We start from the raw sequence: 27847 nt of genomic DNA on the forward strand, positions 1-27847 counted from the left end.
GGAGAGATTTTGTTCCTTAAGTGATGAAACCAGCTATAAATATTTAGTATAATACAGATAAACACCAGATCTGTGCAGTCATTCCTTCTCTTTCCAGATTCCCCACTTGAATGAAGCCAGCCTAAGTCTCTTCCCACGTACCTTATTTATTAAAAGTGCTTCCTGGGCCAAGTCCATCCTTCCTGGATAGCAGCCTCTTCATGGAGGCTCGAGAGGCAGTGTGAAATCCCAGCCTGGCACTTCTGTGCCCAGAGCTGGAGGGCATGGAGGACTCCGTGCGGTCGTTCCCACCTCTTCCTCGTCTGGGGAGGCACTGCAGTTCCTGGGACGGGCTCCAAGCCTCAGCCTGGCGGAAAACAACTCCTCCCCAGCAACAGAAGCCCCGAGACAAAGAGGCCAGGGATGTGTGTGTGTGTGTGTGTGTGTGTGTGTGTGTGTGTGTGTTCCTCAGCGCTTCATGGATGCCGGGCAGATGTTCCTGTTGAGGCACTCGCTGCAACGTGGACGGACAGGCAAGCAGATCTGCTGCCCGAAGCCGACCAGGAGCCAGTTTATCTCACTCCAGAGAGTCCTGCAGGAGGAAAGGAAACATTCCAATGTAGTAGGAAAAGCAGCACAACCTGGAGATCCAGCAGTGCCTGAAGCAGCCCCACCCTGGGATGTCACAGGAAGACAATTCCCCACCGGAGAGACAAGGGAACATCAACCCCAGGACATAACTACCAACTCTGGAGCCTTAAGCAGCAGAGGTAAGCTGGTAGCCGACATTGGGGACACTAAAGCGAGGTCGCCACCACAGAGGCTGCTCCCTGCCTCTCCTGGGCTGGAGGAGGCGTTTTAGAGCCGCCTTCCATGCTCAGTTCCAAGGATGCTGAAAGGGGACGCCTGGCAAGAGGGCAGAGCCCGGAGCTGGTCTTTGGCTTTCCTTAACAAGGGAGCGGAGAGACTGCCTACAACGGGGAGACACGCTCCCACCCTGCTCTTGTAGGTCAAAGGTCCAGCCTTTGCGGCCACTCTGACATAAATAAAGGTGGAGTAATTCCAAGGGAGAAAGAAAGGGGTGAGGAGGTGTGCCTGCCCCCCTTGGAAGGAGCAGCACTGCTGAGGGATCCGTGTGTAACGCAGACCTCTGACGACGAGTGTTTCCCAGCCCGCCTTCCAGAGAGCGAAGGCCGCTTTGGCGCTGTGGTTACGGCACCAGACCGGGAACGGAGAGCTCACAAAGTCTAGTCCCCTCTCAAGCACAAAGCGGTGTGATTTTGGGCCACTCAAAGTCTTATAAAGAACAAGGTGGGCGTGGAAAATCACTTCTGGAAATGTTGGCAAGAAAATGGCAGGGATTCAATCGAGGCGCTCACCAGGAGTCGAGACTGACGCGAAGCCCCTGCCCCCGTCTTTCTGCAGAGAAACCTGAGCTTTTCCAAGGTGGATCCCAGTTGCAGAGAGGAAAACGTGATGACCCCCACCCCTTTCTCCTTGAAGAGGCAATATCGGAAGGAAAGGTCAACTGGAGACCAGTTTTGGAGCCCCCTGGCCTGTATCTCATCCACTTCATTAAGGGTGTTGTGGTTGCAGACGGCAGTGGAATCGGACAGTGGGGAAGAACGGGGACCAGGTTCACCTGGGAGTGGGTTGCAGACTCCGGAGCCTCCAGAGTCTGGCAGCAGCAAGGCAGAGGGACAAGGGGAGCCTGTTCCCAGGGCGCATGTGCGCAGAGCTACCAGAAGGCAAGAGCAACTGAGGCAAAAGGGGTGACTTCAGAGTTAAGGTTTGGAGGTGATTGGCCCCTCCCATAAGGTATAAAGGAAATGCAAAGGTAGAGAAACCTTTGCTGGAAGCAAAGCTGTTTGCTCTGTTCGGATTAACTTTTGAAGCTCTGTGTGGACTTTGTACTTCGGTTGGCTTTCTACAGTTCATTTGGTACTTCAGTTGCTGGCAGCCATTCAAAGGAGAGAAAGGTGGGTGCTTATCTCGAGGGACTGTTTGGGACTCATTACCAGCTGGGAATGAACATAATTCTCAGCGTTGAAATAAAACAGTTGTTTGGACTAAGCATGTGCTTAATTACGGTCTTCGGAAGCCTTGGTCAGAACATGTGGGAGCTTCTTAACTCAATGTTCTTGCACAAAATTCATGGGAGCTGGGACACAGAGACTAAGAGGGAGGGAGGGAAGGGAAATGTTGAGGCTCACCTGGGCAGCCATTCTTCCAGGGCTTGCCTCGTTTCCTCTGGAAGTTTTGTTTCCTTTTTTGTCCACTTCAGCCTGTTGCAAATCCGATGTACGTGCGTGTCCACACCTGTAGTTCAAAGTCACAAAAAGAGGTGGCTGTCCTAAACAAGGATGGGGGGGCAAACTCCCAGAATTCCCCAGCCAGCTTTGGATTTTGGAATTTCACACCACATTGACTCTCTTTTGGTGGGAATGTGGTTCTAGTGTTTCTGAACAGTATAAAATCAAGGCAAATATTTCCAAGTAATTTCTGCAGAACTCCCCAGACTCCTCCAGATGAGCTACCAAATTGGAATGATTAATTTGGCAGGAAGGACAAGTGGCAAGTCAGAAATAATGTTAACCACATAGAGTCTTCATTAAACCTAAATATACACCTAATTGAGCTAATGAATGAACCCTACTCTCCTTCATGGGGGGGCAGCCTCTTACAGGCTGAGGGTGGTCTTTGGCATGGAAGAGAATAGAGAACAGGAAGGGAAGGGCCTCGCAGCTTTGCTAAGGAGGGAAGGAAAAGGGCAGGCTTTGCTGGCGGGGAAATCCCAGGAGTTGAAGTCCTTCAGGCTTAAAGCTGCCCAGGTTGGAGACGCTGCTCTAGAGGGCTGGGTCAGATGATCCAACCCTACAATTCTGTCTATGGATTGGGCAGACACCTTAGCCGCTGCTTTGAACCAGAGGGTCTTCTGGGGCTTTCCAAACTCCGCCCCGATTCTTCCCACTCCCATGAACAAAACCTGGAGTCTCAGGCTGAAGGTCTTTTATTCAGCCAAGGGCTACACGGCTCTTCTGCACTAAGAAGGCGGTGGAGAAACCAGCAGAAATCGGGGGGCTTCTCCTCCTGCCGGTGTCCCAAGATCCCAAGATCCCAAGCTTCCCTCGCCCGTTCCTGCCAAGGCTGGAAACCATGGAAGGAGGAGAACGGCGGGGCTCCCAGGAGTAGCAGGGCTGTCCAGGGGATACGAATCGTCACTTGGAAAGAAATCGAACTGGAGACTCCAACATCCCTGCTGATCTACTTAATGGCAGCTTGGCCCCCCACTCCTCCTCCTCAGCTGCGCTCACAGCCAAGGAGCCCTTCACCAGGAATTAACAAGCCGTATTTCCTTCCAAGGTCAGCTCCCCCCACCCTGCAAAATAGCTCATCGGCATTCAGGGAAAGAGGGCAGAGTGCCCAGAAGGCACCGCAGTGCCCCCTGCTGGAGGATTCTGTCACGTGCAGAGAGATTCCAAGCAGAGGCCCCCCAGCGGCAGAAAAGGCTTTCGCAGCTTTTGCATGCCTGAGTCAAGATGCCCCTCCCCCTCAGCTCTGCCCCCCCAGATGGCTTGTGACCATCCTTCCAGACCCACCCACTTGATTTGTTCCCCTCCGAAACGTGGGCTGGTTAAAAAAGTGGGAGGACGTGTCACGTCCCAGCTCAGGCCATGCTCTGGCTCTGAAGATTCGGCTGGCATTTCAGAAAACTTCCAAACACACGGCTGTTTTCCTAGGAGGAGGAGGGTGAAGTTGGTGGGATGGATGCCACTGGTAGGGACAGTCCTTGGCTCCCATTCCCTACATACAGTATCTGTCATCCTGGTGACCGATTGTCACCTACGGGGGCTGCCCAGGGACAACGTTTCAAGACAGGGACATACAAACTGACCGAAACACAGGTTGTCCTCAACTTACAACCACAAATGGAGACTGCCCATCATCTTGTAAATTGTGCTGGTCATAAATCAGGTCACCCACGTAACTAACTCGATTTTATGACTTTTTTGTTTTGTGGCAGTCATTAAGTGAATGCTGTGGTTTTAAAGCTGCAAATGGGCATCAATGCAGAGCAACTGCCGAGGCATCGCGCTGCAGTCCTGTGACTGCGAGGGGAGGGGCAGGGGCTGTCGTAACTTCAGAACAGGATCCTAAACACCCAAGGGATGGCTGTGTAACTTTGAATGGCTGCTAAGAGACTGGTCATAAACTGAGGACCACCAGTAAATGAATGAATGAATCTCAATGTTGAAGTTTGGGCAATCCAGATGTCAAGCTGACAGCTGAACAAGAATTGGAAGACGAAGGCTTGGAAGACGGGAACATTAGCGAATATCAACTGGACACGTGGCAGGGATTGTCAAAAAATCTAAATGTGTGAGAATTAGCTAAATGCTTGTCCCCCCCCCCCAAAAGACCCAGAAAGAAATCCACTATGGCAAGAGACATACCGATCCCAGAGACGTTCTTCCAGGCAATGGCCATCACCAGGTGGGCCATCTTCGGACCGACCCCAGGCAACTTCACTAACTCGGCAACGGTTTCCGGGATGTCACCGGCATAGTCCCGCTTCAGGATCGCTGTGGTTTGCTGGATATATCGCACCTTGTTCTGCAGCCCATGAAAAGGTCAGTCATTGCACTGGGCTAACTCGGGAGGAGGAACAGCCCTGCTGGATCAGACCAAGGCCCATCCGACTCCTGCATTTTCTTTTTCGTTTCCTCTTGTGTCCTAACCAGCTGGCTCCAAGGGAACTGCGTGCTTGCAACTCAAAAAAAGACCTACCGGTACTTTATCTCTGTCCCGCCACTGTTCCCCTTCAAACAGTATTTGGAGACAGCTGCCTAGAAGTAACAGGGAAGCCTCAAGACCTCCATAGACCTTGAGGTTGGCAGCAGGGTCCCTCGATCTGCAGGCTGGCATTCCGTTCCCTCCCTGACATACCATCCACCCCTCTCCCGACTGTTGTCAAGAAGCAACCTGGTGAAAGAGGGAATCGCTCTTCTTGAGAGTTTTACGGAGTCAGCCTCTTGCCCCCAACAATCTGGGTCCTCATTTTACTGACCTTGGAAGGCTGGAAGGCTGAGCCAACCTTGAGCCAGAGAGAATTGAACTGCTGGAGTGAGCAGTGAGTTAGCCTGCAGTAATGCATTCTAACCATTGCACCACCACGGCTCTTATATATACTTTTTTATTTTAGATATTTTTATTAGAATATGTTTTTGTAGAATTTTTTTGCTCTTGAATTTTTCTTTGTAAAGCAAAGTTATAAACCCAAAAGAATGGATTTTTGTTATACCTATGAATCTCTTTCAGTTTTTCAGGGCTGTCCTTTATTTTTTCTAACACCTATCTATAGGTAACACTGGTCCTAATGTCTTGAGGAGGAGGAGGAGGAGGAGGAACACGTCTTCCTGCCACGCACAGAGCTCGGCCAGGCCATCAAAGGGGACCCTGAAGGGGACAGAGGCAGATGTCCCCTTGCACCTTCTGCCAGCAAGATCTCCTTGCCACCTTGGGATGTGCAGAGCAGCGTTTCCTAATTGGCAGGAGGTTACGTTGGCTGCTCTGTGCAGGCAGAAGACGGAACAAGTTGTAATGCACTGAGGATACCAAGTAGTTTGGTGACAGCCACATTCACACACCATGGGCCATTTGGGCAAAGCCGTTAAGACGGATTGTGAAGTTCCCACGGGGGCTTTGAGCCCAATCAGCCTTCCTCACAGGGTCGGGATGGGGGTGAGTGGGTGGTAGAGGCCAGAGAGCAGATTAACCAGGCTTCCCCAACTCTTCCCTTCGCCACGTGGCAAATCACTCACCCTCCAAAAGCCGACAGGGTAAATGAGCTGGCCCAGCGCCTCCTCGTCGGTCTCCAGGATCCGCTCCACCGTCAGGCCGTGCTCCCGCAGGCGCATCATGGCCGCAGAGGTCACCTGGTCTTTCGTTTGGCTGGAGAGCATGAGCGACAGCAGAATCTGGTAGCGCTTCACCTGCGAAGCAGAAGGGAGAGAGGTGGGGGAGGGACCCTGTGTTTCCGGCTGGCCCCCCCGGCCCTCCTCAGCCTCGTGGCTGCCCTGCTCACCTCCGCAGGGGCCTCCCTGTCAAAGCAAGCCCCAGCTCCCATCTGGTCGACCGGGGCATTCCTCTGCCTCCGCATCTCCCGGATGTTGGCCAGCTGCTGCTCCCAGTTGGCCGGTTCCCATTTCTGCTTCTTGGCGTGGGGGGCCTCTGCTGCCCCATTTCCCTCTGGGGGTTCATAGGCAATGCTGACTTTCCTCCCCCGCCGGAGATTTCTTGGGCAGAGGGCCTCTCTGGGTGCTGTGACACATAGTGGAACAAACACTCAAATAAGCAACGGGAGACTCAGAAAAGTTCTTGGTTCATTTCATCCAGTGCTACAAGCTAGGACGACATTTTCAAACTTGGCCGAAGGAAAGAGAAGACACTGAATCGGGAAGGAAGAGTCAAAGAAAGGAGAACACAAAGGCAGCAACGGGGAAGGAAGCAGGTGGCTGCAGCTGCAATCCCCTCCCTGCTTCCTGAAGGCTCTGGGCAGCTCACAAGGAAAAAAACCACTTGCATCAAGGCTTGTTCTTGGCTCTTTTCCACAACCAGCCAATGCCGGCTTTTCTTCTTCATCATTTCGCTTGACAAAGTGCATTTCTGCATCCCTTTCTCACAAGCCAGGCCTAATGTATCAATATCACTACAGAGAGGTGATGCATCGTGAGGAGTTGTTGCCTTTCTTGTTTTTGGGTCCAAACTGCCAGTTCTAGTTATGTCTAGTGCAGTGGTCCCCAAGCTTCTGGGCACCAGGTACCGGTCCCATGGGGAGGGAAGGGGCAGAGTTTCATGTGCTGCTTGCATCCTGCAGATGGGGCTTGTTTGCATGGCCCAGTACTGGTCCACAGACCGGGGTTGAGGAGCCCTGGTCTAGTTAATGGCTGCAATTGTGTATCAGAGATATGGGCTTGATGATTGTTTGTCTGTCAAACATGTACAAATAAGAAGTATAAATATGAACATCAACAGGAACAAAGGGAGTAAATATAGGTAAATGGGGACAGTAAGACAGGGATGGCAGGCAGGCTGGTGCACTTATGCAGGCCCCCTTTTAGGCCCCCTTAGGAACGGGATGTGGTGAATTTGTATTAATATCAAATTATGAAAGAAAGTTAACAATTTCAACGTGAAACTATTGTCATGCTTGTTTTAAAATGTAAAACAACCTGGAACCACACTGTTCACACAACAATGTGTATATAGAAACAAAAAATGTATTTAAAAAAAGGAATGGGGTGATGCCCAAGGTAGACAGTGTGAGGTTGAAGCTGTGAGGGTTCGTGGCTGTAACAATGGAGTCGGATAGGGGATTTTGCTGTATTCCCACCATTCAGGTTTGTTTTTTAGCACTTTTCTCACTGCTTGGGTGTATTCCTTATTTATCACATTTATGCCCAGTCTATGCTTGATGTAAACCAACTGTAAAATGCCTAAATACTTGTAAGCTTCATCCTGATCGTTTGGCTATTTAACATTTCAGTTCTATTACTGAGTATGATTTCAACCGAAACTACTGCTACTGTAGCATATTTCTCAAGACCAAATTCCATTGCTATTATCTCTTCTCAAAATTCTGACAGTATTTGTCAACGACTTTATTGTTTTTACAAATAACTCAAGGTGTCGAGCACTCCTAATCCTCAATGTCTATGGAGATTCTCCGTCTTCCAGGTCAGTGATCCCCAACCTTTTCTACGCCGAGGCCGGTATGCATCAGCTGGCACCGCCATCTTTTTGATGAAAACGTGCTTCCGGTGAGCTTTCTACCGGAAAAGCTCACTGGAAGCACTTTTTCATCAAAAAGATGGCGGCCAGCAAGCCAGCGCCCGGTAGGACTTGTTCCACGGACGGTGCCGGTCCGCGGACCGGTGGTTGGGGACCCCTGCTCCAGGTCATGGTTGTCCCAAAGGTACTTTTTCTTTAAGAGGCAACGGGACTTTCTGGTTTTTCTCTGAAGACATTTCACTTCTTATTCAAGAAGCTTCTTCAGTTCTCTGAAGAGCTCAAGAAGCTTCATGGATGAGAAGTGAAACGTCTTCAAAGAAAAACAAGAAGGCCCAGTTGCCTCTGGGAAAAAAAAGCACCTTTGGGCCCCCTTAATCAGATAATAGATTAACAGAGTTGAAAGGGACCTTGTAGGTCATCTAGTCCAGCGGTCACCAACTGGTGGGCCACGGCCCACTGGTGGGCCGCAAGAAAATTTTGGTGGGCTCACCCCCAGAGCACCCCCCCCAAAGCAATTAATCCAGGCTGCACAGAAACACAAGGCTGCGTGGCCCACATGGCCCGCGGGAACCCTCCCCACCCACTCACTCCTTACCCCGTAAACTTGCCTGCTAAATTGCTATTTTTCCTTTTTCCGACCATCATCTATCTGTTCTGCTGTGCCAGGAGATTTAGATTAGCTAGGAAGCAGGAAATGGTTGGATTTCTTGCTTTCTAGCTAGTCTTTAGACCTTTGGCTCAGCACAGCTGAACCTCCCTTAGGACTGAAGGTTTGCTTGCAAGCAAATTCAGTGCAGACCCACTGCAAGCAAATTTGAGAGACTGAGCTAGCCGATGGCAGATAGATAGATCACTGAATGATTCTGTGAGCAACTCAATCTGCCTGCTTTGCCTAATTTGGGGTAAAGGTTGCTCTTTTTTAAATAAACAATTCAATGTTTATATATTTATAATATTTACATACAAGCCATGCCCAGCCAGTCACATGACCACCAAGCCACACCCATAAATTAGGCCACGCCCACAGAACCGGTTAGTGGTCCCTGGGATCTAAAATTATGAGTTTGGTGGTCCCTGATGTCCAAAAGGTTGGCGACCCCTGGCCTAGTCCAACCTCCCCCCCCCCCCCAAGAAGGAGACCCTACACACCATTTCTGACAGATGGCAGTCCAGCCTCTTCTTGAAAGCCTCCAGGGATGAAGCTCCCACCACTTCCGAAGGCAACTTCTGTTCTATTGGTTGATTGTTCTCTCTGTCAGAAAGTTTCTCCTTATTTCCAGGTGGAATCTCTCCTTCCTCCTCCTATTTTCCCCACAAACACCCTGTGAGGTGGGCTGGGCAGAGAGAGAGACTGGCCCAAAGTCCTGCAGTCAGGTTGTTTTTTGGGTTGTGTTTTGTTTGCCAAAGGAAAGGAGGGGGAAAGGAGGCCTGTAAGGGGCCTGCATAAGGGCACCATCGTGCCTACTGCCTCCCGTCCCTGTCCCGTTGTCCCCATGGATTTGTACCTGTTTCCTGTATTCTTCTTGCTCGTGTTATTCTTATACCTATCATCTTGTAAGCGATGGACAAATCAAAGCAAGCAAAAAAGGGCAAAGGCTGCTGCCAGGGACCCCGAGGGGAGGGCCAAACCCATCGGAGCCTCCCTTCCAACTTGGCGCCTGGCGCTCCGGAGATGGCGCTGCTGTCGGTTTTGCGGCCGGGGGGAAACGGCCTGAAGCTCGGCTGGCGGCGGTGGGTGGGGGTCCCTCCCGTCTCTTCCCAGACGGCGCCCCTAAAGGCAGGCCGGCCCCTACCCGCCCCACCACCCCAAGGGCAGCCAGCGCTTCCCCAGGAGGCTGAGCGCCGGAGCCTCCCCCAGGAAAGAGGAGGCAACGGGGCGGCCGCCCGAAAGGGGCGGGAAGCGATGCCGGCTGGGGCCCCCTCCCCTTATGCGGAGCCCGGCCTACGAGCCCCCGTTCCGCCTCGGACCCCCCTTTCCAGAAGGGGAGGCGATGAGCGGAGCCCCCTCCACGGGCAGCTACTCCCCCCGCCCCTCACCTCGGGCTCCGCTCAGCCGCCGCCGGGCTGGGAAGCTGCGCTCGGCGCACATGGCCCCGCCCGCCGGGGACTACCGCCCCCACAATACCCCGCGGCGAGAGCCGCCTCCTTCCGCCGTCGCCTGAGCTCCACGCCGGAAACTCAGCGGCCCTTCCGCTGGCTGGGGGCGGGGCCGGGGGGTTTACGTGCTTTGGGGGCCGGAGCGCCGCGACCCTCGCCGGGGAGGTCGGTGAGCGAGTCCGTCCGTCCGCGGCGCCCCCGACGGGCCCAGACCGCGGGAGGGGGGGAGGCTGTTGTGGGAGGCAGCCGCGGAGGCGCCAGGAACGGCCCGGGCGGCCGGTCGGTCCAGCCGCTGAGCTGCCCAGGCGGTGCTCGGGGCTCGCTTGGGGCAACTCGCGGGAGGCCGAGGGGAGAGCCGGGGCCCTGCTTCGATCCGGAGCGTTGGCGGCCCTGAACGAAGCGACGGCGGCAGAGCCGGTGCAGCCCTGGAGGGGGACGAGAGCGGCCCGGGGGCTCCTGCAGCCCCGAGGAGCCTCTTCAGAGGCCGTGGCGGCCCCGCGTGCCCGAAGGGGCTGGGCAGACTCTGCGGGGGCCCCCTCGGGGCTGCTCCCCCCCTTTTGGCCCAGCCGCCCTGCCTTCCCAGGGGGACCGGTTTGCAGCCGGCTCTTCTTCGCAGGGCGGGCCTGCGCTGGCCGGGGCGTTCTGGCGGCCGATCTGCCCGCAAAGGAGCGGAGCCCTCGACGGAGGCCGGGTGGCGGGGGAGAAAAGGTTGCGTCGTGAAAGCGAGAGCGGTGGAGAACGGCGCCCATTTCGCTTCCCCTTTCCCCGCACACAACACATCGCAAGCGGCCCACCGAGCCAGGCAGGAGGCTGTTGGGGGGTGGGGGGGGAGGCACCAGGCTAGAAATGGGGGCCCTTGGGCACGAAAAGCCTGCTGGGGGGGACTTTGGGCCGGGCCCTCTCAGCCCAACCCGCCTCCCTGGGTGGCTGCGGGGGAAATAGGCATGGTAGGAGCACCGAGTATATTCACCAGCCGATGGAGTTTCAGGCTTCCTTCCTTTCTTGGATTTTGAATGGAGCCACACCTGGCACCACCTGTGTAATAATAGGAAACCAGGCTGAGCAGAATGGGCCCCCCATCAGCCAGAGAGAGTCAGCTGGCAGGGATCACAAGAGGAGCATGTCCCCCATGGAGCATAGAAGTAGAATCCTTTCTTGGCCAAGTGTGGTTGGACACACAAGGAATTTGTCTTGGTGCAAATGCTCTCAGTAAATAATCATAAAGGAAAAGAGACATTCGTCAAGAACCACAAGGTTAATAGGATATATAGTAAGCCATCAAATCATACTAGGAAACAGTCCTCCCTTCAGAGAATAAAATGGCAGTTGGCCTTTCATGAGGCCCTAGAAACCTGGCTTTGCTCCTGGGCCTGGGATGCTGAATATGTTAAGGGGCCGGTTTCTTGGCATGAAAGGAAGAAAAGGAATGAATGAGAAACTTAAACCTAATTAAAACAGTAGCTCACTGAAGAATACTGTAGCTTGATTAATGAAAAGGTGACAGAGTAAAAATTATGAGGCATGTTACATCTCGCGAGCTATTTTGTATTTTCTACTCTGAAAATATTGTAGAAATAATACTAATAAACTATTTACAAGCAGCAATAAAAATGAGATCAATAAACCAATCTTTCATGCTATCAATACAATTATTTCAGCTCAAAAAGCTTTTACAGCAGGCACTAGTGAAGTACATATCACTCCACATTAGTATTACTTCACTAACTAGTTGTTGAATAATGACGTTTGAATGCTTTATCTAGACTGAAAAATAAGATTTATTGTAATGATTAATTACCATTGGCATTTGGGAAGAACAGCATGACTATTTCTAAAACTTTGAGAATGGTGAAACAAGGTAGATTCATAACATCAATTTATCTTAATAAATAACCAGCATCCTAACACATACAGATCTGTAGTAATTATCTTTTTAAAACTGCAAAATACCTTTAATTTGTATGGTCATACCTTTCAGTATGGTCAAAAGATACAACAGTATTGTTGGTCTGAATTTAATTATTTTCAGGTTCTAGTTTATGAAACCATCTTATTTCATTTCAAGGGGAAAGTTTTGTTTGCTTTTTTTTGTTTAAAAACTATATTTTATATACAGTCCAAGGAACTGAAGGACCATCTAGAGGTATTCAGTTCCCCACTATATACGTGTATCACAATCCTACAAGGTTAGTTGTGGCTCTTCCACACATTTTCTTAAATAGAGCACCACACTGGTTCTCATATAAATTGATAATGTTTTAATGCACAGAATTTGGTAGTTGTTTCAGTAGTAGCTTTTTTTAAATTAGAGAAGGAACTCCTGATGAAGTTGGAGACATATTGTATTGCATAAAAGCAGGTACCCGTATGCCATGTTTGAGCATGCGTAGAGTGGATTGTAGGTGTCTGTACTTTTTTTTGTCTCTCTTAAGCTTCTATCTCGGAAGGGTTACATTGAGAAAATCTCAACTATTTTCCCTTGATAAAGCAATCTTCTCTCCATACAGTTTCCTTGATGCTGTTTTAGTTAACAATGGCAAAGCCACCAAGTAAAGATCCTGGGCTAAAGGAGAAGTTTAAGAGCCTGCTAGGACTGTCATCCAGGCCCAATTCTAAGTCATCTGAAGGAAAGCAGACAGAATTCATCATCACTGCAGAAATACTCAAGGTAACATTAAGAAATATTCCAAACCTTGAATTTACATTAAGGGCCAAAAATTTTAGTAGATTAATTTAAGAAAACTAATACAGATTTTAATTTCAAGGATTTTTAAAAATCCTTTAAATTGCCTTAAGAGTTGGGTTCCCCAAAGATTTGTGAGTAAAATAAATCCTCAATAGATTTTGGTTTAGCTAAATGAATTAGTGATATCGTCTTTGAATGTAAGACAATATCTATGTACTATATGCTATAAGCATTAAATCCTGATAGCCATTTTATGTATATATAAAACATAATTTAATGTGTAATATGTTTAAATCCCCTTTATATTTAAAGGATATTCTACTTTAAAAGGTAACCCTTTCTCCCTATTACTGTGCAGCTGAGGGGATACAATAACACCATCCTGATGGCACTGCTTTATTAACTAAGCAGAGTTAACTAGCTTTGAGTTATGAAGGGAGCTTTTTAAACTCCAAAGCCTTGAGCCTTTGGAACCTCTTGCCCCATGAGGTAAGATTGGCTCCCACCATCCTGACTTTCCCTAAGAGCCTGAAGACCTGGCTCTGCAGTTGGCTTGGGGTCCCAATTCCCCGCCTACCCTCCTGTATACTCTTCCTCCCTCCCCATCTGAGCAAGGAAGGCCAGGTTTCCCCTTCTCTAAAAAATGTGAGTCTATGCATAAGAATATTTCACCAGGAAGTGCTAGTCCTGGTTCCTTCGCTGCTTGATGTGGTCAGACATGTAGAGCCACCATCCTGTCTATGAACCTGCTGCTGCTTGTTCAGATCTAAGCCTATACTTGTCTTTCAGGAACTGAGCATAGAATGTGGCTTAAACAACCGGATAAAAACAATCGGACAAATCTGTGAGGTGGCAAAAACTAAAAAGTTTGAAGAGGTGCGTATGCAGGGCTTACTGTTTGGATAAATAAATGCATATATATAAGCATCCACTGCTGCTGAACTGCACATCCTACATGGCTTAGGATTTATAGATGGCTTGGGATGAATGGAGGGTGAAGCCCTGGGTTACTAAGCAAGAAAATTTCTGTTTCTCTTCCCCAGTAGAAAAGGGGATAGAACAAATTCTGAGTTTAAATAAATAACAGGAAGGCAAAATTGGCTCATGACTTTCTTTTGAAAGTAGACATTTTTATTCATTTCTGCCTTTGGGTAGTTATATGGCGTTGGAAGAGAATGTCACAAAGAAGATGTTAATATGAGAATAGACATAATCTGAAATTCTACAGTGTTTGGTCCCTATCTTACAATAGTCTGGTTGAGGGGGCATCCATTTACTTTGAAGCAGAATGGAAAGCGTTAAAAAAGACATGGATGTTTTTGTTAGGATTAGAACAGGACAGAGAAAAATAATTAAATCAGAATCTAACCCTGTGATGTTAAGATATAAATGTCACAGTTACCTAATAGGCAAATGTTTACATTTAGTAGACACAATTGATGCAATTTTATCTGAATAAACCAAAGGATCAAAGTCTCTCTCAATGTTTCTGTGCTCCTATAGCATGCAGTGGAAGCTATTTGGAAAGCGGTAGCTGATATGCTGCAGCCAGATCGGCCACCTGAGGCCCGGCACGCTGTCCTCCATCTGTTGCAGGCAATAATTCTGGGACAGGTAAGTTGCATTACCAAGCAACTGTACTAGAAGGAAGCACCAGTTTTAAAAATGTACACTTGTTACTGAAGCCAATTCTTTTATCCTTAAGGGTGAAAGGCTGGGGATTCTCCGAGCTCATTTTTTTAGAGTGATTAAAGATTATCCATCTAATGAAGACCTGCATGAGCGGCTGGAGGTATTCAAGGCACTGACTGATAATGGAAAACACATAACCTATTTGGAAGAGGAACTAGGTAGGTCCCCTATTTTAGTAGTAGATTTTTGCACTGAGAAGTGGGTGAGCAAAACTCACCATCTGTTTCTGATCTGATCCAGCAAGTTTTTTCCTTCTGGTCTTACAAGGAGGGGCTTCTCTGGTGAATTTTTGAATGGGTCATTTAGAAGCTTGAGTATTGACCATCATTTGTATAGAATGTTTAGTATCTACCATTTTCAGTATCTAGCATTTTCAGTGTCTAGCATTTGTATAGAACGTTTGCTGCAGTTCAGTATCTAGTATCTTCCCTTTTCTTGTTGCTGCTTCTTTCAGCTGAATTTGTTCTTCAGTGGATGAAAGTTGGTTTGACTTCAGAGTTTCTGTTGGTGTTGATCAACTTAGTAAAATTCAACAGCTGTTACTTGGAGGACTACATTGCTGGCATGGTCTAGTAAGGCAAAGTTTTGGATCTTCCCTTGCTTGTAAGGAAGCATAATTAATATGAAATTCTGGATTCTGTAGTCCCAACGTATCTAAACAGTTTGAGGGAGGTTGCTCTGAAATGATAATCTTGATAGAGTCATGTTATTTTGCTGACTGGGTGGTGGAAAAAGTATATCAGTATCAGTTCAAACACTGAGTTAATTGAGAGGGCAACCCATGGAAGCCATCATTGAGCCATGAGCCATAAACTAGTGGAGAACCTGGTCAGAACAAGTTCTATTCACATACCTGAGCCTGGTTTTGGGGAGGGGGGTGTTTCTGGCAGGCTCAAGTTTGACATTTAAGATTTCTGCACTAGTGAAATCTTAACAAAGCCTTGTTAACAACGTTAAGCCAACCAACACCCTTAACCCTATTTTCCTTTCCTTTAGCATGATTTGTGCCTTATGCATTCAGACCTCTTCTGCAGTTGACATTAAGGTGAGTAGTGACATGAATGTTGTGGGCAGGATAAAAAGGGCCCTTGAAAATAGGAACAGGTCTGCGTTGGAACAATGAGACTCTCGTCTCTTTCTTTCTCCCTCGAGACCTTCCAACCCGTCCTTCTTCCCCCTGCTCAGTTTGCCATCAAGCTCCCTGTCTGGGAGTTGCTGTTGCAGCCACAGTATCTCATGGCGGGGCAGTTGGAAGCCTGCTTGCACCCGGCTCTTCATGCACTGGGTTACTTCGTGGCTGACAGCTTGTGTCTGGGAAGGGGCACCAGAATGACCTGGGCCCACATGGGAATTGCATGCACTGTGGCCTTTGCTCAGACGAGGGTAACAACGGAATTTGCTTGCTGCTCCCTTGGCCCTAGCTAGTTTTTAGGTATTGCCTGCCTGGTTTGCTTCAGTCATTTGTATTTTTGTTGAGACAGAATAGAAGTGAAATACAAAAATCCCATTTCTCTCAAGCTCCTCACCCCAACTTTTCCCCTCAAGGTTTCCCTGCAGGTGTTGGATGCCGTGGTGTGTTACAATTGCCTGCCTTCTGAAATCCTCCCGATGTTCATCATCACCTTGTGCTGGACTATCAATGTGAAGGAGCTCTGTGAACCCTGCTGGAAGGTGAGGCGTTTCTCGGAGCAGGAAGCAGCTGAGTCCTGGGCCGCAGGAGGGGAGGAGGAGAACAACGCAGCAGCATGGGGTGTTTTTTGGGGGGAGGGAGGGGGAGCTTAAGAACCTATGGCTGGGTTCACCTATCAGCCAGGCCAGAATTTGTTTGGGTTGTGGACTTATTTAACGTAGTGTTAGGGATATACACCCTAGCAGAACGTGCAACGGTAGTCAGTCAGGCAGGCAGATATGTGAGATAAACGTTGTTGTAGCTTACACTCAGAAAATCAGATACACTGTGCCAGTTAAATAGTTTTATTCCAGTAAGATTGTTAGCATAGTCAAACAGTCCATATATCATACACTTAGTTCAGTCCGTCCGGGGATTATCCATTAGCAAAGTCCAGTGTCGAAAAAGAGATCAGTAAACTCACAAATAATCAGTCCAGTAATATATCTCTTTTTGCAGCAGAGATATGAAGAAAATCAAACCTCTTTTCTTCATTCAGCAATAGCAAGGAAAACACGCAGTTATCGCCATCAATCCATCATTGTCAGCAATCCAGTAAAAGCCAGCAAACAGTGAGCTCTCTTGCTCCCTCTTATGGTGATTTTACAACCGCACCCAAAATACATGGTTTGCATTTAAAGTGACACACACAATCATAGTCTATATATATTATTTTACCCAAACTAAGTTAGGTAACCATGTTATTCCTAACATTCTCCCCTTTTGGGTAATATAATAACATATATATCTATTTACAACTTTAACCCATAGTTTTCACAACTTTCCTTGTGCTTTACTGTACCTTGGGCTTTTGTAAACTGATCTGCAAAATTTTCTTCAGTCATGCAATATTCCAATCTTATTAAACCATTTTTTACAGATTGTCTTACATTCAAATATCTAAGATCAGTATGCTTAGATCTAGTTTTTACAGCAATATCTGTAGCCAACCGTATGGCTGCTTGATTGTCCTCATACACTACAATGGCATCATTAACAGTTATTCCCATATCTAATAACTGTTTATACAGAATTAAATCGGTACATAATAAAGATAGACATGAAAATTCTGCTTCCATTGTGGACATACTTATGTGTTGCTGTCTAATTGACCTCCAACCAATCAGTGCTTTACCTAATATAGCCATACCTGAAGTTGATTTCCTAGTATTTATGTCTGTTGCAAAACTTGCATCAGCATATGACACTTAAAATCAAATCATCTTTTGGCTCCAAATACAATGCATAGTGCATTGTCCTTTTAAGATACCTTAATATATGCTTTAGCGCTTGCCAGTGTCGTTCATTGGGTTCAGCGTTAAATCTTGCCAATTGATTAACGCCATAAGCAATATCTGGCCTTGACCAATTACTAATATACGATAAACTACCTATTAATGGCTGATAAATAGTCTTATTGAATTTTTGAACTTTGAGCATCATTATGGCAAAATTCCTGACTCATTGGAGTTTTTGCCGGCTTACAAAGTTCCATTTTATACGTTTTTAGCAATTGGTAAATTTTATCTTCTTGAGATATCTTAAAGCCACTCTTGGTTTTGTTTATTGTCAATCCTAAATACTGTCTTATCTCTCCTAATTGCTTTAATTTTATCCTCTTACTTAATAATGATATTATTTCAGTAGCTTCATTATTAGTTTTTGTAATTAAAGCAATATCATCTGTAAACAACAATAATAATGACACCGTTCCATTTTTCTCTCTTTTAAATAAACATGGATCAGCTAAACCTGCTTTAAACCCTATATTGTTTAACTTTAACAATATATTGGTTCCATTCATAACCAGATTGTTTCAATCCATATAGACTCTTTTTCAGTTTCCAACAGTCATTATTATTTTTATCATCCTTAATACCTACTGGTTTCCTTAAATATATAGTGTGCTGCAATGGTGCATGCAGATAGGCAGTTTCTACATCTAAATGATTTATGATATAGTTTTTCTTAGCTGCCCACACTAAAGCTGCTCTCAAGGTTGTTGCCTTTAAATTTGGTGCAAATACTTCATCATAATCATATGTAGTTTGATTAAATCATTGAGCTACCAACCTAGCCTTATGGGTAACAGTCCCATTTTTACCAGTTTTTAATTTAAATATCCATTTGCAGCCAATGGACTTTTCACCTGGAGGTAATTTGGCATTTTCATAAACTTTCATTTCCTTTAATGAATTTAATTCTTTCTCCATTGCCTTATGCCAATTTTCCTGTTCCTTTGCAGGATACATCCTAAGTTCTTCAACAGTAGTTGGAACTTTACTAACTTGGCAAACTATACTTGCTTGGTACCTGTCAGGTGGTCTGGTTACACGTGTAGAACATCTAGGTATTACAGGGCTCACAGGTGGACTTTCATGTTCTACCTGTTCCTGATTATCTATTTCTTCCTGTTCTGGTATTTCTTCCTGTTCTGGTCCTATATGCTCTTCCTGTACTTCCTCTTTAATTGTACTCTTCTTATTACTGATTTTTTCTTTTGGTCTTTTGTAGGTTTCTATAATTACTTCCTTACTTGAATCTTGCTCCAGTTTTTCCCATCCTACATGTTCTAGAAATTGTGCACTAGCACTACAGTAAACTCTAGATGTACCTTTTTCCCAGAATCTGTATGATTTGTGATTAGATTCATAACCTACAAAGAATAACCTTTTAGCCCTATGCTGCCCCTTCTGTCTCAGTTGTGTAGGGATATGCACCCATGCTGGTGCTCCAAATGTGTGCATGTAGCTCAGGTCAGGTTTTCTGCCATGCCACCGTGTGAATGGTAATTCACCAGTTGTTGAGTTAACATTATTCAATATATGATTACCATACATTATTGCTTCTCCCCACAGAGTTTCAGGTAATCCTGAATCTGACAGCATAGTACGAGCCATTCCTTGTATTGTTTGGCCTCGTATTTCTATAAAGGCATTATGTTGTGGCCTATATGGTGCAGACTTTTATGTTCAACACCTGCCATCTTCAGTCTGTTTTGGAATTTATTGTTTATAAATTCCGTACCATTATCAGTTATAAGAGTTACTAATTTCCTTTTAGTTTTTCTTTCTGCAAATTTAAGCCAATTAAAGAAATTTTGATATGTTTCCGTTTTACTCTTCATTAGATAACAGAAACCATATCTGGAATAATGGTCCATTATACTTAGTATGTAACGAGCACCTCCCACACTTGGTTTTTTAGGACCTATAATATCAGCAAATACAACCTCTAGAGGTTCCTTTGTTTTAAATCCATTTAATCTATTTGCTGGTATTACCTTGCTTTTTTCTTGACTGCAAGTATTGCAGTGCAAATACTTACTGCAAGGCTTCAGTTTTATACCTTCAGACAGTTCTACCGTTTGTTTAAGCATTTTAAAATTTATATGCCCTAAACGTCTGTGTAACAAATGTATGCACTCATCATGAGGTTTAACATTATTATAAACTGTGTTAGCTACCTCTAATGAATTATCATTTAACACATACAATTCACCTTTTAAAGTTGCAGTCACTTTTTTACCTTCTTTTTCTATTATGCAGTTTTCTCCCCTAAAGTTAATTACATAACCTAGTTTAACCAAAACTCTAACCGAAAGCAAATTAAGCTTAAGTTGTGGTACATATAACATTTTTACATTTTCTTTTATGCAAGAACAATATGCTATACCTTCACCTTTAGCTTTCAGTTTCCAGCCATTAGCTAACGATATCTGCTGTGAACTCGTGGACATCTTAACAAATCTTTTCTTTCGTTATGAAGTGTGATGCTCCACTATCTACAACCCATAAATTATTATTCACAGTTTCATTGCTATACATGGCTAACTCAAAGCATTTTTTATCCTTTTGATGCCTTTTAGCATTCTGGCTGGCATTTTGGCTTTTTGCTTTCTTGCAGAATCTAGCCAAATGTCCTTTTCCTCCACAATTAAAACATTTTCTAATTGTATAGGCTGACAAAGATATTTTCACTTCTTCACATTGTGGTTGTTCCCTTCTGAGTTGATCCCTTTCAAGCCTTCTCCTGGCTTCTTCAATTAATCTGCCAGTAATGTCAGTTAAAGTAAGTTTATCTTTTGGCAGAACTTCAAGTGAAGTTACGTAGTCATCGTAGCTCTCATTTAGAGAAGACAAAATTATATAAACTTGGTGTAATTCAGTGAAGATAAGTTCTTTTTCATGCAGTTCTTGAAAAATTCTCTTCATAGTGTTTATATGATTTAGCATGTCTCCATTCTTTTGAAGATGTGTTCTGAACAGCCTTCGTGTAAGATTTATATGTGCTCCTACACTGTCTCGAACATAAATCTTCTTTAAATTTTCCCAACATTTCGCAGCTGTTTCTTCTCCACGAATATGGACAAGCTGCTGGTCAGAGAGTGTCAGTCCTATTATACAGAGAGCTTGCTCATTCTTCAGTTAATATTCTTGTATTTTCTGGGCATCATTCTCATCCTCCGGATCCCATGGATCTACTTCTGGTGGATTTTGAATTATACTCCACAAACCTTCTCTGCGTAGGCTGCATTTCATAGACCATGAAACATAGTTTGTTCCATCCAGTTTGGATATTAGAGACAAACTTTGTAAATTGACTTGTGCCATCTTTATCTGGATATTAAACTATAATTAATAAAACACAGCTGTCTGTTTACAGTATTGTGTAACTACACAAACTCTCACTTTATATAAGCCTGTTATATCCTGGTTAGTCTGACTGTGCACCTGGGCCCATAACCAGTATTAGGGATATACACCCTAGCAGAACGTGCAACGGTAGTCAGTCAGGCAGGCAGATATGTGAGATAAACGTTGTTGTAGCTTACATTCAGAAAATCAGATACACTGTGCCAGTTAAATAGTTTTATTCCAGTAAGATTGTTAGCATAGTCAAACAGTCCATATATCATACACTTAGTTCAGTCCGTCCGGGGATTATCCATTAGCAAAGTCCAGTGTCGAAAAAGAGATCAGTAAACTCACAAATAATCAGTCCAGTAATATATCTCTTTTTGCAGTAGAGATATGAAGAAAATCAAACCTCTTTTCTTCATTCAGCAATAGCAAGGAAAACACGCAGTTATCGCCATCAATCCATCATTGTCAGCAATCCAGTAAAAGCCAGCAAACAGTGAGCTCTCTTGCTCCCTCTTATGGTGATTTTACAACCGCACCCAAAATACATGGTTTGCATTTAAAGTGACACACACAATCATAGTCTATATATATTATTTTACCCAAACTAAGTTAGGTAACCATGTTATTCCTAACACGTATGATAGTTAAGCAAGCCCTGGTATACACGTCTGGTTCATGTCATATACTAAGACGTAATGTGCTTTGTTTACGCTTAGTGCTATTTTTACAAGTAGGTTGAGTGGAATAAGGCAGATTCAATCCCAAACAGCAAATTCAATCAGATGGATGTGTGAACTAATATTTTGATCTGGTAATGTTCTTATCGCTGGGCAAACATGGCCAGATCCTTCTATTTTCCAAAGAAAGTTGCTTTGAGATCTAGGATGGGAGCAGGTATTTCCATGGAGGAAGAAGGGGGAGGGGGGGTTTCAAAAAGCCTCCTTTTGGCCGTGATCCTCTATTAGAAGTTCCGTCCAAAATACCTGGGATAAGGCAGAGTAGACCTGAATAAAGGGGTCTCTGCCTGCCCTTTTTGGAGCTGTCAGGTTGGCAGGGAGAAGGTCTGAAGAGTTGGCTTTTGCTCAGAATTCTTCCAGCACCTCTCCGCTCCAATGTCGTCTCCCCCCCCCCACCAAGGTTTTTGGTTTTGCCACTTACAGATCAGGGGCCAGTCCTTTACTGGCCGCTTTGCGCCAGAAGAACATCTGAAACTCAACCTATCTGGGCTTTAAAGAACAGGAGTTTTGCATTGAAAATGTGTGGGTGATGTTTTAGAAGACTATGCCAGATTATCTACCATACAGCAGGGGTCTCCAACCTTGGCAACTTTAAGCCTTGTGGACTTCAATTCTGGGAATTGAAGTCCACAAGTCTTAAAGTTGCTAAGGTTGGAGACCCCTGCCATACAGCACATAATTGATGTAAATGTTATACAGTTTTATTAAATTTCTGTTGGAGAATTTGTCACCAGGCTTGATGCTCCCTTCATTTCTTTGTTGCAAAATGTACAGTGCTTTCTGTGCAGGATTCTTGGGATTCTGTACACTTAACAAAGAGCCCTTATTTGTCCTTCAGCTCATGCGGAATCTGTTGGGAACTCACCTGGGTCATAGTGCCATTTATAACATGTGTCGGATCATGGAGGATAGGTATGTGGCTGCATGTCTTTCTCGGGGGGGGGGAGAGCAAGCCTTAGTTGTGGCATGTTGAAGGACCAGTTTGGAAGCGCAGAGAGAGGGTTGGGTGCCACACAAAATGAAACGTTACTTCATGTTGACGTAGGAAATGCACGAAATCTGGGTCCTGCTATTGTTGTGCAGACTTTTGTGAGGAGGACTAGGCAGACTTGCCTCCGTTCTCTGTTTTCAGGACCTACGTGGCAGATGCTGTCCTCCTGAGGGGAGCTGTCTTCTTTGTGGGGATGGCCCTGTGGGGGGCACACAGACTGCAGTCTCTCAAGAATTCACCAACATCTGTGCTGCCCTCTTTCCTGAAGGTAAACGTGAGACCTGAAAAGGGTTTGGAACAGGGTGGGGGGGAGAGTTGCCTCTCCAAACTTACAGCTTCCAGATGCGTTGGATTTTATTCCAAATAATTCCAAGGGCAGCACAACCATAAGCCAGAGCCTTCATGGTGGTTGGCCCAACTCTTCCCAAAGTTCCCTGCTTGCAAAGGTTGCCATGGGTTCTTGGTAGAAAAGCAAGTTCACTGAGTATTCACTGCAGGTTGAGGATTAGTTGCCTTGCCTACCTGCAGAGAGCAGCTAGGATACAATTTGGGTAAGGGGAATCTTTTATAGACCCCCGAGCTCCTTGGAGGAAAGGTGGCGTGACAAGCAAATGAGTGCTGGGCAGGGGGTCTCTTCAGAGATCACTGAGTACATGGTTCTCTTCTTAGTGTCTTAGCTGCTTGCACCCCAGGTATGAGCCTCGTAAGGGCTGTGAGCAAGCAGGAATCCGAGGAATCTATCAGCCCCAAGAGCAGCTTGGATTCCTCTCTCGGTTGCAACTTTTCACAAACATCCAGTTCTACTCAGAGCAGCGTGATGGCCTGGACTCCTACTTGCACAATACTAGCATTTGTTTACTACTTATATTTGTTATTAATTTTACTATAAAATATGCTTAGGTCAAAAATAACAAATATTTCCTAACTTGTACTATATGTATACCACTTTCTTCCCAGACTTTAGATGGCTTATGGCCAACAAAAATACAAAAAATGATGCAGCTTTTGGATTTAAATAATACTGATGAAAGCAGCTACATAGTAATACAATGTAGAAACAGCACGCGTATAAAAATCCCTAAGTAGAGTCAACCACTTGTGCTCTATTTTCCCCCTAACCCCAGCAAAAGAGCACCACTACCACCGTCTTCCTAAAATTCAGTTGGGAAGCAGCCATTCTGGGGAGGGCCAAGACCAGAGGAGATCTGCTTCTGGATTCCCCCCCCCCCCCATGTGTCTCTTGAGCATGAGGGTCCCAATGGAGACCTGTGGGATGGGCAGCACCTGCTTGAAGGAGACAGTCCCAAATTAACTGGGAGTCATGTCAATATAGGGCTTTATAGGCTATAACTGGCAATTTGGGTTGCCCACGGACATATATCGCAATGCAACACCCACAGATAGGTGTTGTGCTGAAGGACCCTTTGCCACCACCATTTTGAGCTAGGGCACCACCTGGCAAACCCCTCGCCACTGTCCCACTTCACACCACTTGAAGTGGGCTTTCCTCTCCTCCGCATCGTGCTCTCCCTGGGCCCTCGGTTTGAGAAAGCCCAGCTGGAGTTCCAAGCAGCAGGGTCTAACCGGGGTCCCTGACCAGCCAGGCTTCCTTCTCCTGGCTCTGATCTCCAGGCATGGTGATCATCTCACACCACCAATTACCAGCCCGATTTTATTAGCTTTAGATGCAGCACTTCAGTTGCTGTGGGTATAGCTCCATGAATATTTAATCATTACAATTATTTACATTCCAACTTATCTCAAGATAATAGTTCCTGCCAGAGCAGCTTCCGAGCCATGTCGGAGATTGTAAAACAAGCAGAAACCCAAAAGAAACAAATCCCTAGGATCCATTAATGGCCCCCTGGGAGGAGAAGGCTGAGCCGGGTGGGGGAGGATCTCGGGGGTGGGATGCCTCCGTAGTCTGCTTGGTCCCCAGGTGAGTGGGGTTCAGGCGCTGCTTCTACTGCAGCAGCTCTTTCCCTGACGGGCTTCTTCTCCTTCCAGGCCATGTCCGCCCCCAATGCCATCGTGTCTTATGAAATCGTCCTCTCCGTAACAAGGCTGATCAAGAAATACGGCAAGGACCTTCAGGCAGTCACCTGGGACGTCCTTTTGGATATCATGCAGCGGCTGGTCGAGCAGCTGCAGGTTGGTGCCCTGCCTGTTTTAGATGCCCTCCTGGTGGAGCAGAGTTTGCTCTGCAGCTGACCAGATTGTGAACTTCTGGTGTGTGTGTGTGGATTGAAGGTGGTTCTTACAACCTCCTGCATTTTTGTGCTTTCTGCTGCTGTTCTTTCGTTTCATTGAGGGGCTCTTTCTCTTCAAGATTGGTCAAAACTGAGTCCAGGAATTTAGAAGCCATCTCTGTCCTTTTGCTGGCATGGGTAACACCATACAGTTTTATGATGTGCAATATGGGTGCGCATGAAAAGGAAAAGCTGTGGTGTTTGGAGTCTGGGGCAAACCAAGCATTCCAGAAGTTCTTCCTGACCATTTCAGTTCAGCCATAGTTTGGCAGGAGGGCCACTGGGAGCTTTCAGTCCCAAGTTTCAGATCACACAAAATCCCAGAAGCAGAAGGGCAACAAGGCTGATGTGAATAAGCCCTCCTGTCCTCAACCACTCCCAACCTCCCTCCTGCCTGCCTGCCTGTCTGCCTGCTTGCCCCCTTGATTGTTCCAGTGCCCCTCTCCTTCTCTCTTGTCCCCCCACCCCCACCCCTGTCACCACTGATGAGCGTGGCATCTTACCAGCTCTCATTCCTTCCTTCACCCATTTCTCTTGCTCAGAATAGCCACATTTCACTGTCTACTTGAAATACCTGTATCTCACTTCATGCATGGGCCCAAACAGGCAAAACGCATGGCATTGGGTTCAGGCACCAAATTGGTTGTGTATCTGTAATGCACAAATAAGTGACCTATTTAAACTAGGACGCATTGCTTGGAATGCAGTTATCCTTTCCTTGAGAAAATCATAATGTGGGTAATCCCGAAGTACCTATTTGCTGTCTAGATTTGGAATAGTTAATCCACAGAATAAGACTAGGAACTCAGATTCATACTATTTATGGGCAGGAAGGCAACAGCACAAGGATTCTGGAGACTGTCCTTACTCTCAAATGCAACTGCTCTAAATTTAGGGCAGAAAACTTGTCTGTTTCCTGCTTTCCATCTGGAAGTTTGCTTCTTTCTTGAAGGTCCAGCAGCCTGCACCTGTTCCTGCACCCGTAACTCTCACGGAAATAGAGGATCTTGATTAAATAATTGCTAGGGGGAAATTAGCTGAATCCCAAGTATGGCAGTTTGGGTTATGAACTGCAGCTAGGAAGAACGGGCAGCGGGGTTAATGGAAGCAGCTCTGCTAGACCGTATGTTGAAATAAGGGTTTTTTTCTCCCCCCCCCCCCTTCTGCCTTCTAGAGTTTGGAAAGCCAGGAGCTGAAATCCATTGTCCACGATTTGCTGACTACGGTTGAGGAGCTGTGTGACCAGAACGACTTCCACGGCTCCAAAGAGAGATACTTCGAACTTGTGGAGCGATGTGCTGACCGAAGGCCTGTAAGGCTTCAGGAGGGAAAGGGTCCCCTCCAGCGATCCCTTCTAATTGTTTTATTCAGCCCCAAAGGGCTCCTTGACACCGTTGCTTATTTCATGCACGTGGTGGTGGTCTTCCAGGCACTCCTGAGTGGCTTCTGAGTGGCAGAAGCCAGCTGAGGAGCCTTGGATAGCATTGCGTTCAGTGCTTTGCTACAGTCAGGGAGAAAAGAAAGCTCAGGTAGTCCCCAGTGTACAACCGTTCCTTTAGAGACTGTTCAAAGTTAACAACGGTACTTAGGGCCCTTTTTCACACTTCGGACCATTGTAGCATCCCCTGGTCATGGGATCAACATTTGAACGCTTGGCAGGTGGCCCCTATTTATGACGATCACAGGTGTCCCGGAGTCGTGTGGTCATTTTTTGAGACCTCCTGGCATGCAAAGTCAATGGAGAAGCCAGATTCCTTTATCAACTGGGTTACTGTCTTATCATGTCACAACTGTGGCAAGAAAATGTGTAAAACGGAGCAAAAATCATGTAGCAAATGTCTTGCTCAGCAGAGTGGAAATGATAGCCTCAGTTGTGGTCCCAAGTCGAGGTCTACCTGCAGATGCCATGCTGGTCCCTCCCTGGGTCTGTGGCCTGCGGACCCTTTCAGATCCTCTTTTCTCTCCACATTTGGAACATAGTACAAATCACCTGGTCCTCAGCGGCTCTTTAAAATACGTAAATGCAACCTCAGATGAAGACCAGCACTTGGCATTTTATACCATGTCATCCTCTATTTTACAAAGAGGAAGTAAAAATGGAGAAGCCATGTGTGAAAAAGTACATCTTGACTGCTTCCACAGGTAGGAGGAGGTGCTGCTGCTAATCTGGTGGCCTTGATCAGCTGATCCTCAGCAGTTGTGACAACCTCTAGAAAAGCCAAAGTTTTAGGAGTTTGCGGGTCCCCAGCACTGAGGTTCACCCAATGCCAAAGGGGAAAGGCATCAGAAACGATTTCAAGGGAAGCAACTGGTGCTGCCCATCAATCTGGGAAGGCCTATAAAGGCCATTTCCAGATCCTTTAAAGTCCGCCATTCTGCAGAGAGGAAGATTATTCACGAGGGGGAAACATTCAAGGCAGTGCTAGTCTTCCAGGAGTGGAGGTCCCAGCAAACTCCAAGGTCAGAGCATGCAATGCTCAAACAAAAATTGTGTGAAATTGTGTTGTTCATCTGAGGCTCTACTTTCAAGAACTGCTAAAGACCAGATGATTTTTACTCTGAAACCATAGATCTCAAAGAGAGTGTACTTTTCTTTTTCACACGTGGGATTTGTTTCAATTATGGCTTCTTTAACAGAGAAAAAGAGCAAAAGAAATCCTGCTTCCTCAGATCCATTTCCTCCTCCTTTTCCCAGAACCACATTTGAGACCTTCTTATAATTGGCAGGAGCACTTGAACTATAGTTTGAAAAATAGAAATAAGCTAGGATTTCAGGTTTGCAGAATAGAACAGAATAACAGAGTTGGAAGGAAGTCCTTTAGTCCAATCCCCTGCTTAAGCAGGAAACCCTATACCGTTCATAACTTCTGGAGGCAAATTGTTCCACTGGTTAATTGTCCTCATTTTAGGAAGTTTCTCTTCAATTCCAGGTTGCTTCTCTCCTTGATCAGTTTCCATCCATGGTTTCTTGTCCTGCCCTCTGGTGCTTTGGAGAATGTGATTGGTCAGCAATCATCTGAGTCCATCTGGTGCTGATGCTGTCTAACCCACATTTTTCTATCTTAATCAAGTTTCTATAATGGCAATAATGTCATATCTGCCCTTATTTACTTGAATTTCTATTTCACCCTGTTTGTTCTTCCTACTCTGTGGGTTGGTGTATAGACATTTGAGTCCTTTTTGACTGATTCTGGGTTTACATTCTATATATAGCCTGTTTTGTGCCTGAGTTCCCCTACTTCCTTACCACTTATTTCAGTGGCCCCCAACCTTTTTTGTGCCATGGCCCGGTACCGGCATCACAAAATGA

General features: G+C 46.2%; 2 protein-coding genes across 11 annotated transcripts in view; one reads left to right on the forward strand and one right to left on the reverse strand.

Annotated features, from left to right (window-relative positions):
• Positions 1-126: 126 nt before the first annotated feature.
• Positions 127-9931, reverse strand: NTHL1 (nth like DNA glycosylase 1). 2 transcript variants are annotated; one of them, XM_026683608.2, is made up of 6 exons: positions 9808-9931; positions 6065-6300; positions 5802-5972; positions 4434-4593; positions 2193-2298; positions 127-571 (listed from the first exon to the last, which is right to left on the reverse strand). In XM_026683608.2, the coding sequence occupies exons 1-6, from the start codon at positions 9857-9859 to the stop codon at positions 448-450; spliced, it is 849 nt and encodes a 282-aa protein (XP_026539393.1). In that variant the 5' UTR covers positions 9860-9931; the 3' UTR covers positions 127-447. The 2 variants fall into 2 exon arrangements, with proteins under 2 accessions (XP_026539393.1, XP_026539395.1); XM_026683610.2 differs by having other exon boundaries at positions 9276-9871.
• TSC2 (TSC complex subunit 2) overlaps positions 9928-27847 on the forward strand; it is a 55047-nt gene continuing 37127 nt past the window's right edge. For 6 of the 9 annotated variants that reach the window (XM_087973072.1, XM_087973075.1, XM_087973074.1 and 3 more), the window contains exons 1-12: positions 9928-10036; positions 12375-12535; positions 13343-13429; positions 14057-14167; positions 14259-14403; positions 14700-14817; positions 15242-15290; positions 15791-15916; positions 22136-22209; positions 22430-22556; positions 24296-24439; positions 25712-25849. In XM_087973072.1, the coding sequence (XP_087829198.1) occupies positions 12401-12535; positions 13343-13429; positions 14057-14167; positions 14259-14403; positions 14700-14817; positions 15242-15290; positions 15791-15916; positions 22136-22209; positions 22430-22556; positions 24296-24439; positions 25712-25849 (1254 nt within the window). In that variant the 5' untranslated portion in view covers positions 9928-10036; positions 12375-12400. The remainder of the gene's footprint in view (positions 10037-12374; positions 12536-13342; positions 13430-14056; positions 14168-14258; positions 14404-14699; positions 14818-15241; positions 15291-15790; positions 15917-22135; positions 22210-22429; positions 22557-24295; positions 24440-25711; positions 25850-27847) is intronic. The other 3 variants (XM_087973073.1, XM_087973076.1, XM_087973080.1) reach the window with 1 other exon arrangement.

This window comes from Notechis scutatus, chromosome 12, assembly GCF_049901735.1.
Source record: "Notechis scutatus isolate UNSWTSFEM ecotype Mainland chromosome 12, rNotScu1.2, whole genome shotgun sequence".
Lineage (NCBI taxonomy): Eukaryota > Metazoa > Chordata > Lepidosauria > Squamata > Elapidae > Notechis > Notechis scutatus.

Coding starts and splice junctions, on each gene's coding strand:
- NTHL1 (XM_026683608.2), bottom strand. CDS start 9,859: ATGTGCGCCGAGCGCAGCTTCCCAGCCCGGCGGCGGCTGAGCGGAGCC. Junction 2,299..4,433: donor GAAGAACGTCTCTGGGATCG/GTATGTCTCTTG, acceptor TTTGAACTACAG/GTGTGGACACGCACGTACAT. Junction 572..2,192: donor CTGGAAGAATGGCTGCCCAG/GTGAGCCTCAAC, acceptor TTCCTCCTGCAG/GACTCTCTGGAGTGAGATAA.